The following is a 12559-nucleotide window of genomic DNA, read 5'->3' on the forward strand; positions in this document are numbered from 1 at the left end:
ACCAATAAGCCTTCAGTTGCCTGAAGCTCAAAGTTCTTCTTTTCAATAGTAGCTAATTGCTCTTTTATTTTGCTCTCTAAATTTTCAATTATAACCTCGTGCTTTTTGTCTTCGAGATCTTGCTGCATTTTCAAAGCCTTGCTCAGCAGCATACTCTGCACGTAAACAACCTTCGTTAGACAGGTCTTCATTATTAAAAACAATAAAAGTCAAGGGAATAGTAGTTCACCTTGAAATTGGAATAAAATAAACTACCAACGATATGTTGTCGTCGGTAGCGGCTAATGTCCGTTTCCAGCTTCGGAAAACCGATACTCTTTGATAGAGTACCGATGACCTTAGCTCCAGTTTGATCCCGGATGCAGTCTAATTTTTCATCGTCAATACCCCCGAAGAGGAGTGCTCCTGGTTTATATCCGCAGGATTTGGTATACTCTTTAAGCTCTTCTATTTCGGTTTTTGACAATTCTTCTCCAACCAAATTTTGGAACATGAAGGCTTCGTCCTCTGAAGCTTCGTCAGCAATTTCCTTTTCTTTCCCAGACACTGCGGCCATGGCCTCTTCGGCGGCAGTAGTAGCTTCTTCTGTGGCCATGTCTAGCAGCATTTTGTCGATGTGTTCAATTGTGCTTTCCAAGTTCAAACCTTCAGTTGAGGTAGCTTCGGCAGCCGCGACCTCCGAAGGTGTGGTTTCAATATTTGTTATTTCTTCAGCCACTGGTATCTTTTGAGCTGAAGCTCTCGGTGGTGTCTTGTCAATGACTTCTGTCACTGCGATGATTCTTTGTCTCTTTGTTTTAGTTGTTTTCTTCGTTTTTTCGGGCTCCTTTTCCTTCTGAAAAAACTTTGTCAGTTGAGGCCCCAATGGACTTAGCTTTGCAGGCAGGGATTCAGTCATTACCTTCAAAATCTCTTCCACGTCAGTGGCAGAGCGTGATGCGGGAGTCTCCTCTTCGTCAGATACTTTTTGCTTCGGAGATGATATTTTCTTCTTCTTCGGAATATTCTTCTTTTTTGGTGGTTCTTTCTCATCTTCATTTAAAGCTTCGGCTCCCCTTTTCCCTTTCCGACCTTCGGCACCTTTATTCAGATTTTCGTAGTCAGGGTATTCAAAACCCAAGGCGTCCAGCACTCGATTCAATCTTCGCTTCGGACGGGTACCGAAGGCCGCAGTCATCAATTGATCTTCTTTTTTGGAGTAATTACCGAGTATTTCATTGCACATTATTTCAACTGTGTCCAGCCACTCTTGGCAAGGTTTTTTAAAGTATTTCTTAAACTTGTAGTAGTAAGGTAATCGCACAAGTTCCCCTTCTTTCTTTTCCCCCTCTAGCTTCGGCATTTCCCATTCTTTTAAAGTAGGGAAAACCCTGAAAGCCAAGAACTCTTGAACCAGGTCTCTTGTACTGATATGCTCTGCAATAATTCTGAATTCAGCCAACGCTTGTTGGGTTGGACCTTCTGGCGTCATGTTGCAACGAGGTCGGGTTTCTCCGAAGATTAGTTCAAGCGGATTCTGCACAAGCTTCTCCTTGTCGTCATCAACCTTGACATAGAACCATTCCGATTTCCAGCCCGCCGGCCACTTGCTTCGATAGCTGATGACAGGGAACTTTGTGGTTTTTCGATAGGCAAAGTTATAGCAACCGAAGTTATCATGTAATCCATCTTTTCTAGCCTTCGTCTGATAATGCAGCTCATGAACTCGACAAAAGCTGTCCGCAAACGGCTCCACCGCCTGACTTCGGAGGGCCCAGATATTAACACTAAGCCTAACGATAGCGTTAGGAGTCAACTGATGAAAGTAGATACCAAACCTCTTCAATACCTCTGCAATAATCCCATGCAGGGGGAATCTTAATCCAGCCTTTAGAAAGCTCTTGAAAATGACTATTTCGTCCTTCTCCGGCTTCGGGGTAGTTTCTTCCCCCCCCCCCCCGAAGCGAAGTAGCTTCTTCTGACTTTCACTGAAATAACCCGACTTTACCATCTTGGAGAGATCAGCCTTCGAAACAGTCGACTTTCCGAAGTCCAAGTGGCTGGGCTTACTTGGCATGGCAATACGATAATCATCTTCGGGATCAGTTTCTTCAATGTTCTCTTCTTCTGCTTCGGCAGTTGCTTGTTCTGCTTCAACAGTGGGGATTTCTTCCGAAGTTACCAGTCCGGATCGTTGCATTGCTTCGGAGATGGGAATAGTCTCCGAGCCTTCAGCTTCGCCTCCCTCACGCTCAACCCTAGCGGTAGAACGCACTCTGGCCATTTAATTCTGAATTTGCGGGAATTAAATACTTTTTCTTCCGAAGTTTTTTCTTCTGACGAAGCAGGCTTCAAGCTGGAGCTTCGTTTGATTCCGAGAGTCAAGCTTCGGCTATGGTTAAAAATTTTGGCAGCAAAACAGTGCAAATAGCAATGAATGCTGTGGTAACTTCACACCTACTTGTCTGTTTATATAGTGCTGCAGGTAAGAAGGCGAAACGCCAGGATTTTTACACCAGGCGGACAACCGCTTGCACTCGCTGCGCGGTGGACCGCAGAGACCAAACAGTAACTCTGCAAGGTGGGACCGCTACGCGCTCGGAAACTGAATCGTTTCTCGACAACGAGCTCGGGGAAGGTGTTTTTTGGACCTTCGGCTTCCCGAAGCTTAAGAGACTTTTTTCACGGATCAAGCTCGTTACGAAAAACGATCTAGCGCCGCGAAAGGGGCTACTGTTGGGACTATGCTTCGTCGCGCCGAAGGTCTTGTAGGAAGAAGCAGCTTCGGCTGAAGCTGTCCGCAGGAGATGACCGAAGGTTCCTCTTCATGAAGCTTCGGAATTACAAACCGACTTAAAAGTAGAATGACCTTTCAGTCCATAAATGTTTGGGTCGCTGTTGTAATCCCTTATGAGGGACATAATTGTAATTCCTCACAGGCTGTGTCTCGTGCCTATAAATAGTGAACAGTACTCCCTTACTGTTCACGGATATTTTTCGGTATTTGTAATCGCGTCATTTGGGAATCAATCTTTGTCAAGGCAGAGGTATAATTGTATTCAACACTTAAATATATTGAATGGATATAATATGGTTCGTTTATGATTCATTTACCTTTGATATTCTATATTTTTATGTTATCTTATACAATCTGTTGTAATTCAGTTACGAAGATTTAACCTTCGTAATTGTATTGACATCGACCTTCGTCCAAGGCCCATTAATCCCCAAGGGAATAATGCTTCGTTGGATGAAGAACATTAACATTTAACATTTTATGTTGCCTTGTTCTTAATTCGTAGCATTTGAGAACAAGTCCCCAACAGGGTCTTCCCCATGTATTTACGGTCTCACCCTCGTTGTAATGGGCCAGGCCCAATTACTCAAGCCTATTAATACCACACACAACCCTGTTTAGGGTTATGGGTTCACATTCCAACATGGTATCACAGACCTAGGGTTAGTTTTTTTCCAGCCGCCGGCCCCCAGCCCTTCGCCAGCCTCACAGCCGCGCGCGTGCCTCTCCCAGGCCGCCGCCGCCCTCTCTCCTCCCCTTCTATCTCTTGCTCGCGCCTGTAGGAAACGGGTGACGCCTAAGAGGGGGGGTGAATTAGGACTTCTAAAACTTTTACTAAACTAGGCCACAATTAAAACCCTAGAGCAAAACCTATGCAAATAATCAAAACTAGAATGTGCAAACTAGGTTTTGTCTAAGTGTTGTTATCTCTACCGCAAAGGCTAAGTTTCAATCTACACTAAATAAGTATGACTACAAGATTGAAACTTAAATGCTTAATATAAATGCGGAATGTAAAGAGCTAAGTAGAGAAGCAAACTCTCGTGGATGACGCCGGTATTTTTACCGAGGTATCCGAAACCACACAAGGTCCCGACTAATCCTCGTTGGTGCCCCTACGCAAAGGGAAGCCCACGCGAGGGCCAAGCACCACGGTCGAGTAACTCCGTAGAGAGCCGCAGGCCTTCTCCACGTGCAAGTGGTGCTCCGCTTCCGGCTCCTCTCGGACGCTCCCCGCCGTCTCCACTATCGAGCTTCCGGCCGAAACGCCGCGGGCCTCGTTCCCTCCGGTACACGGTGGCGACCGTGACACAAACGCGGTTGTCACGGTCTCGCAAGACTCTCGCCCCACTCGGTACAATTACAACGGCTCGCGCAAGAGCCGAGGGTTTGTGAGGTTTATCTAAACTCACTCAACTAACTAGGATTCACCTAGAGCAAGCGCTAAAGCGGTCTAACTAACCTAAGCACTTCGCAAAGCACCTACGCTAATCACCGAGTGATTCTATTAAGCACTTGGGTGTTTGAGCACTTGGAGATATGCACTATGTGTATTGGAATGTTGCTTGGGCTCTCACACTTGAGAATGGCCGGTTGAGGTGGTATTTATAGCCTCCACACACTCAACTAGCCGTTGGACAGAAAGCAGCAGCTTTCTGTCGTCGGGTGCACCGGACAGTCCGGTGCACCACCGGACACTGAACAGTGGATGTCCGGTGCACGCCACGTCAGCCGACCGTTGGCGCCTGTAGCAGTCGACTGTTGGATCCGACCGTTGCCTTTCTGCCCGTTGGCACACCGGACAGTCCGGTGCACACCGGACAGTCCGGTGCTATAGCCAGAGAGCGCCTGCCTGCGGCCTCTCTGCGCAGACTGTCCGGTGCCTCACCGGACAGTCCGGTGCACACCGGACACCGATGTCCGGTGCGCCACCTGGCGCTGGCTGACAGCCCTTTTCTTGGATTTCTTCGCTGATTTCTTCGGGCTTCTTTGTTCTTGAGCATTGGACTCCTATGCATCTTTTTATGTCTTCTTTTGAGGTGTTGCATCCTCATTGCCTTGGTCCAATTCTCTTCGCATCCTGTGAACTACAAACACAAACACTAGAAAACTTATTAGTTCACGGATTGTGTTGTTCATCAAACACCAAAACTCAATTAGCCAAATGGCCCGGGGTCCATTTTCCTTACAGCGCCGTCAGGGGCTCCCGCGGCCGAGCCGCCAGGAACGCCGCCTTGCAGCGCCGAGCCGAGCACCGCGCCCGTTCGCGCCCTGCAACCTTCCCCGCGTGCACCCGAAGCTCCTGCCCCGACTGCCATGCGCCGCCTCGACGTCCGCGCCCTGCGCGCAGCGCCTGACCGCGCGACCCCGCCGCCAACCGAGCCGCCAGTTCGACCCGGGCCGCACCAGCCCTCCCCCGCGCTGGTGCCGCCGCCAGGGACCCGTCTCCGGCCGTTCGACGCCCTCTAGTAGCCAGCAGGGCTGCGCCCCACCCCGGCCGCGCCCTGCTTCTCCGGCTCCGTGCCTGCAGCTCGTCGCGCCAGCCTCCCCCGTGCTGGTGTCGCCGCCAGGTGCTCCCGCACCCGCCCTCCGGCCGTCGATGCCATGGACGACACCGCCACCGCCGGCCCCATCGCCCCTGCTGCGATCAGCAGCGAACTCGCCCATGGAGGGGGGCCCTACATCGCCGCCCTCGGGCCGGTCCACGCCGTTCCCCCGCTGCCCCTGCGACGTGGCTCCCCGCCAGGCTTTCCCGCCCTCGCTTCACCCACCTGGAGTCACACCGTCGCACCCTCCGCACTCCCCATCGCCGACTTCCCGCTCGTCGACACCCTCGCTATGATCCAGGCCGCAGTGACGGCCTCATGGGAGCGCGAGCGCGCCGCCTCCCTCGCCCTGGAGAGAGAGCATGCCCTGGGCGCCGCTTTGACCACCCAGATGGCCACCACGCAGTGCCTCCTCGGTCGCCCGCCGACCGCCCCTGCGGAACCCCCGGAGGACCCCCTCGCCTCTAACCTCGACGCCGACCTCATCGCTGCTCGCCATGCTCAAGCCGCAGGTCTGCACAACATCCGGGCCCTCGTGTCCGTGGTGTTGGATCCGGCATCTCCCCACTACCCCCGTTGGCGAGGACAGGTCCTTCTCACGCTGCGACGGTTCGTCCTCGACGATCACGTCCTCGTCGACCACGATGCTCTACCGCCTCGCTCCTGGTGCCTCATGGACAGCGTTGTCCTCTCGTGGCTCCACGGCACCATCACCGTTGAGCTATAGGACACCATCCGCGACCAGGCGGACACTGCGCGCCAGGCGTGGCTCGCTCTCGAGGACCAGTTCCTCGGGAATCGGGATGCGTGGGCGCTCCACCTCGACGCCCAGTTCCACCTGTTCTCTCAGGGGGACCTCTCCGTGAGAGAGTACTGCCGCCAGATGAAGGGCCTGGCAGACTCTCTCCGCGACCTCAGCGAGCCCGTCGCTGATCGCACCTTGGTGCTGAACCTCCTGCGTGGCCTCAGCCCCCACTACGGCCACATGAAGGCTCTCATCAAGAGGAGCATGCCCTTCCCCACCTTCCACGCCGTGCGGAACGAGCTTCTCCTCGAGGAGCTCACCATGGCGAATGAGGCGCCCACTCCTGCCTCGGCTCTCTACAGCGCTCCTACCAGCGGTCAGCCGCCTTCGGGGGGCCAGGCCACCCGTCCTCCGTTGACCGGGGCTCCTACTCGCCCTCCACCCACCGTCCCGGTGGCTCCTCGTCCGGCTTCCACGACCGACGGTGGTCGTCGCTCCCGCAAGGGCGACCGTGGGGGTGGCGGCCCCTCTCGTGGCGGCCGGGGTGGCGGCCACGCGTGGCTGTCCTTCTACAACCCCTGGACTGGGACCATCGCCATGTGGCCGGGCCAGGCTCTGCGTGCCTCCCGTCCCCTAGCACCGGCCCTCCTGACTGCACCTCACTACGGCATGCCCCTGACGCCTCCCTACGGCGTGCCCGTCATGCCCCAGGCTCCGCCCGCGTTTCTGCCCCCGGGACCCCCACCTCGACGACTTGGTCCCCACCGGCTGGCGGGTGGGACAACGCCTCCCTCGCTGCTACTTTCAGCACCATGGCGAATTGGCGATGACCCCTCCCTCCTCCGACTAGGTGATCGACTCTGGTGCCTCATACCACACCACTCCCACTGCAGGCACGCTATCTCGCTCTCATCCCCCCCTTTCCTCTCACCCATCCTCGATCATCGTTGGAAACAGTTCCACTCTGCCAGTCACCTCAGTAGGTGCCTCGGTTCTCCCTAGGCCGTTTTACCTCAACGATGTTCTCGTAGCTCCCCACATCACTCACAATCTTCTTTCTGTCCGTTGATTCACCACTGATAACTCATGTTCCATTGAGTTTGACCCCTCTGGTTTTTCTGTGAAGGATCTGGCCACCAGGAACCCTCTCGTCCGCTGTGACAGCTCGGGACCGCTCTACACGCTCCAGCCCTCCACCGCTGGCGTGTCTCCACCTCTCGTCCTGGTCTCCACCACTTGGTATCGTCGTCTCGGTCATCCTGGACCCGACGTCATGACCAAGATTACCAGTCGTCTAGATCCTTCATGTAGTAGGGGACATTTTGAGGGTCTCTGTCATGCTTGTTAGTTAGGCCGACATACTCGTCTCCCATTTACTACTTCTTCTTCTCGGGCTGAGCAGGCTTTTGACCTGGTTCACTGTGATCTTTGGACCTCCCCTGTACTCAGCCTTTCTGGTTATAAATACTATTTGGTGATTTTGGATGATTTTTCCCATTTTCTCTGGACTTTCCCGCTTCGGTTGAAGTCTGACACATTCCCCACCCTCACACACTTCTTCGCCTGGGTATCCACTCAGTTTCGTCGCTCGGTCCGTGCTCTGCAGTGTGACAATGGCCGCGAGTTCGACAACAACGCCTCCCGTTCTTTCTTCCTCACTCACGGCGTCCAGTTGCGTCTCTCGTGTCCCTACACCTCTGCACAGAACGGCCGAGCCGAACGCATGATCCGCACCACCACCAATATGCTCCGCTGCCTTCTCTTCCAGGCGTCTCTCCCTGCCAGCTACTGGGCAGAGGCCCTACACACAGCCACCCACCTCCTCAACCGTCTTCCCTCGAAGGCAGTGCGCCACCCTACCCCTCACTTCGCCCAATACGGCACAGCCCCTTCCTATGACCACCTTCGCGTGTTCGGCTGTGCCTGCTACCCTAACACTTCCGCTACCACTCCTCATAAGCTTTCTCCTCGCTCCACCCACTGCCTATTCCTTGGCTACTCTCCTGACCACAAGGGGTACCGGTGTCTGGACCTCACCTCCCACCGCATCATCATCTCTCGTCACGTCGTCTTCGACGAAGATGTGTTTCCCCTTGCTGGCTCCACCCCACCCACCGATCTTGACTCCCTCCTCGAGTCCGATCTGATTCCTCCCCCACCCCCTGCGCCCCGTCTTGCGCCGTTACCTGCTCCTCGTGCGCCGTTACCTGCTCCTCGTGCGGCCACGACCTCTTCCGCGCCACGCGCGGCCCCGTCGACCCCGCCTGCGCCACACGCGGCCACGTCGATCATGCCTGCGCCACGCGTGGCCCCGTCGATCCTGCCTGCGCCACGCGCGACACCGTCGACCACGCCTGCGCCACGCGCGGCCCCATCGACCCCGGCTCGCTTCGCTAACCCCGCACTCGTCTACCACCGCCGCGGCCACGCCACTACCTCGGCGCCCCCCGACTCGGGCCCGTCGACGAGCACCACCCGCTTCGCCGACCCCGCCGTCGTCTATCACCGCCGCGAGCCGGCCATACCCGCCGCTCTCGATGTTCCGGTGGTTCGCTCTGAGTCATCCGTATACCACCCAGTCGCCATCCACCGCGACCCCGGGCACGTCCACCCGACGGTGACTCGGCGCGCCGCTGGCGTTCTTCGCCCCGTCGATCGGCTGATCCTGGCAGCTGCTACGACCAGCACTCCACCCGACGCTTCCCCGGTGCCCTCCTCCGTTCGCACTGCCCTCGCCGACCCACATTGGCGTCGTGCTATGGAGGAGGAGTACGCGGCCCTCTTGGCCAACCACACCTGGGACCTGGTGCCGCGTCCACCAGGCACCAACGTGGTCACCGGCAAGTGGCTATTTCGCCACAAGCTGACCTCGGATGGTTCCCTCGACCGCTACAAGGCCTGTTGGGTCCTTCGGGGCTTCACCCAGCGCCTCGGAGTGGACTACGACGAGACCTTCAGCCCCGTCGTCAAGTTCACCACTGTTCACGCCGTCCTCTCCCTCGCCCTCTCCCGCGACTGGGCGATGCATCAGCTTGATGTCAAGAATGCCTTCCTCCATGGCACTCTGACGGAGTCACGGAGACTGTCTACTGCAGCCAGCCCACCGGCTTCGTTGACGCTGACCGTCTGGATCTGGTCTACCGACTGAATCGGTCCCTGTACGGCCTCAAGCAGGCGCCGAGCATGGTACAATCGCTTTGCCTCCTACCTGGCCTCCATCGACTTCGTCGAGGCCAAGTCGGACACATCCCTGTTCATCTATCGGCGCGGCGACGACACCGTCTACCTCCTGCTCTACGTCGACGACATTGTGCTCACGGCATCCACCGCTGACCTTCTACACCGCACGATCGTCGCCCTTCAGCGGGAGTTCGCGATGAAGGACCTGGGGCCCCTACATCACTTCCTCGGCATCACCGCCGAGCGCCGGCCTTAGGGTCTCTTCCTCCACCAGTGCCAGTACGCCATCGACATCCTGGAGCGGGCTGACATGTCTGACTGCAAGCCCTGCTCCACACCTGTCGACACTCAGGCGAAGCTCTCTGAGGACGACGGGCCTCCGGTCGCCGACGCGATGTCATACCGGAGCCTCACCGGCGCGCTCCAGTACCTCACTTTCTCCAGGCCCGACATCGCTTACGCCGTCCAGCAGGTGTGCCTGCATATGCACACTCCACGGGAGCCCCATCTCACTGCGTCAAGTGGATTCTGCGCTACCTCCACGGCTCTCTCGACTACGACCTCCTACTCCGCCCATCCCCGACGTCGGAGCTCGTGGTCTACACCGACGCTGACTAGGCTGGCTGTCCCGACACGCGCCGGTCCACCTCCGGTTACGCCGTGTTCCTGGGCGCCAACCTCGTCTCTTGGGCCGCCAAACGGCAGCCCGTCGTTTCTCGCTCCAGCGCTGAGGCCGAGTACCGTGCCGTGGCCAACGGCGTGCCAGAGGCCTCCTGGCTGCGCCAGCTCCTCCACGAGCTCCACAGTCCCCTCCAACGCGCCACCCTCGTCTACTGCGACAACGTCAGCGCGGTCTACCTCTCCACCAACCCCGTGCAGCATCAGCGCACGAAGCACGTAGAGATCGACCTGCACTTCGTCCGCGAGCGTGTCGCTGCCGATGATGTTCGGGTTCTCAGCGTCCCCACCACGCTGCAGTTCGCCGACATCTTCACCAAGGGGTTACCGTCGAGTGTATTTTTAGACTTTCGATCCAGTTTCAACATCTGTACATGATAGAGTTGTGACTGCCGGGGGTGTTAAACTACCCGTCTAGGGTTTGGAGTCTTTCCCATGTAATTACTGTCTCACCCTCGTTGTAATGGGCCAGACCCAATTACTCAAGCCTATTAATACCACACCTAACCCTGTTTAGGGTTATGGGTTCACATCCCAACACAAAGAGCTCTTAATTGTGGCCTCCTTTGGATTAAGGGAAAATTCCTTGTTTCCGTGTTTTTCTATAAAAATAAACTGATTTCTATAAAATTCTTATACAGTTCATGTGAAATTTCTGGGTTCCAAATAATGTAAGTTCTAAAAAAACCCTGCACGGCTTGCGGTTGGAGCTGGCCTCAAACCAGCCTTAACCTGACAGGCTGACAGCGCAGAGCGGAATGGAGGAAATGCCCCTACCTGTTCACAGTGACTGGCCTCCCGACTCGACTCTCCTCCCCCTATCTCTATCTGCTTCCTGCTGAGCTCAAACCCCTTCCGCCTCCCCATCCACCATTCCATCCGCCGCCGCCGCCGCCGCCTGTGCAAGGTGAGCCCCTCCCCTCTTCTCCTCCCCACGTACCCTGCGCTGGCTGCCTCGCGAGGTCCGCGGTTTCTTTTGCTTCGTTTACTAGGTAGGCTAGGCTAGGGTTGGCCCGCTGCTGATGCGGCCGAGGTTCCGACGGTTACTTGGTATTGGTGTGGTTTCGCCGTCGTCATGTGTTGATTTTTGTCATCACCCAGATGAATGTGGAGAAGCTCAAGAAGATGGCTGGCGCTGTACGCACCGGAGGGAAGGGCAGCATGCGCAGGTACCTCCTCCTTTCTCTTACCTGCAGTACCCGTAGATACATGTATGCTGCTCTGCAGTAACCATAGGTTCTGTCTCTCTTTTTTTTTTGTGACAAGTTGAGTTGTAGATATCCAAGCACCTAAGCCTGTTGGGTTTGTGATCTGTTCATAGAGTCAACTTCTGGACCCATAGTCCCATGCTAACTAATTTATGAGGGACAAAATGCTGGCAGGAAGAAGAAGGCAGTTCACAAGACCACGACCACCGATGACAAGCGGCTTCAGAGCACCTTGAAAAGGATCGGGGGGAACACCATTCCTGGTATCGAGGAGGTCAACATCTTCAAGGACGATGTTGTTATCCAGTTTCAGAACCCTAAAGGTGAAAAAATCTCGCCACGCGAATACGTTGGTTCCCGCAGATTATTGACTTCCCATTGTCAATCTTTCTCCGTTTTGCTGCAGTGCAAGCATCCATTCCTGCAAATACATGGGTGGTTAGTGGAGTACCCCAGACAAAAAGTGAGTGGGCTGTTTACTTCTCAACCTCTGCATGCCTGATCATTGCTCAAGTACCCTTTTGTTTAATGCGGTAGCACAGATACTTAGCTTTGCTGCTTTTCTATCATGGAGTCCTTAGTTGATATTCAATGGTTAGATTAAATGCTGGACCGTTCTTGCCTTCGTATCTTTAATTATTGTTGCCATGCTGTAAAAGCAATGGTTGCAACTAGCTACTGATGGTGTGAACTTCAATCGCTTCTGTTCTCTAAATGCAATGGTGTCGGTTTCTTCTTTTTATCTTTTATATACTCTCCATGATCCCTCACGACATCAAGTTATGTTGTATACTTACAATTCCTCAAACTTGCTGTTCTGGTTTCTCTCGCTTTTATATGCAAGATAAGAAACTGGTTTCTCATTGGCTGTCTTGTTTGAACAGGTCTGCAAGACCTTCTGCCATCAATTATCAACCAACTGGGTATGGCACTTTTCGCATCGTTTTGCAGACTTCACTCTGATTATTTGCCTCAGCTTCCTGACAAACCTTAGCTTCCTCCTCCTCTTCAGGCCCTGATAACCTGGACAACCTTAAGAAGCTGGCTGAGATTTTCCAGAGGCAGGTACCTGGTGCTGAAGCAGCTGCACAGGATGATGACGACGTCCCTGAGCTTGTCCAAGGAGAGACATTTGAGGAGGCTGCAGAGAAGGAGCCTCAACTGGAGCAGGATGAGAACAAAGAATCGTGATTTTGTTGTGAAGGGTCGTCGGTTTAATTGTTGGCATCAGCCTTGCGAGAGACCCTACCTGCTCATCTGGCGTGCCTCTTTACATGTGCTCCAGCTTTGTGTCAAGTGTGCTTTGGGTTCGAAAAGCATTACTGCATTATGTTTTCTGAAGACAGTGTAGGCATATATTTTCCTCGAGCCATAGTGAGTTTCCGCATATGTCTTGCTTTCTCGGCGTCCAGCAGCAGTTCCATAT

The 12559-nt window shown here is 54.6% G+C and overlaps 1 protein-coding gene across 1 annotated transcript; it reads left to right on the plus strand.

Moving 5' to 3' along the window:
• Positions 1-10675: 10675 nt before the first annotated feature.
• On the plus strand, positions 10676-12520 carry LOC100282781 (transcription factor BTF3). Its single transcript, NM_001155687.1, has 6 exons — positions 10676-10832; positions 11027-11094; positions 11308-11456; positions 11540-11596; positions 12018-12056; positions 12146-12520. The coding sequence occupies exons 2-6, from the start codon at positions 11027-11029 to the stop codon at positions 12322-12324; spliced, it is 492 nt and encodes a 163-aa protein (NP_001149159.1). The 5' UTR covers positions 10676-10832; the 3' UTR covers positions 12325-12520.
• Positions 12521-12559: the final 39 nt, after the last annotated feature.

Source organism: Zea mays, chromosome 9 (genome assembly GCF_902167145.1).
Source record: "Zea mays cultivar B73 chromosome 9, Zm-B73-REFERENCE-NAM-5.0, whole genome shotgun sequence".
Taxonomy (NCBI): domain Eukaryota; kingdom Viridiplantae; phylum Streptophyta; class Magnoliopsida; order Poales; family Poaceae; genus Zea; species Zea mays.

Bases quoted from the DNA above. Each gene is read 5' to 3' on its own strand.
- LOC100282781 (NM_001155687.1), top strand. From the start codon at position 11,027: ATGAATGTGGAGAAGCTCAAGAAGATGGCTGGCGCTGTACGCACCGGA. The intron at 11,597-12,017 runs GTGAGTGGGCTG...TTGTTTGAACAG, and splicing joins TGGAGTACCCCAGACAAAAA to GTCTGCAAGACCTTCTGCCA. The intron at 12,057-12,145 runs GTATGGCACTTT...CCTCCTCTTCAG, and splicing joins ATCAATTATCAACCAACTGG to GCCCTGATAACCTGGACAAC.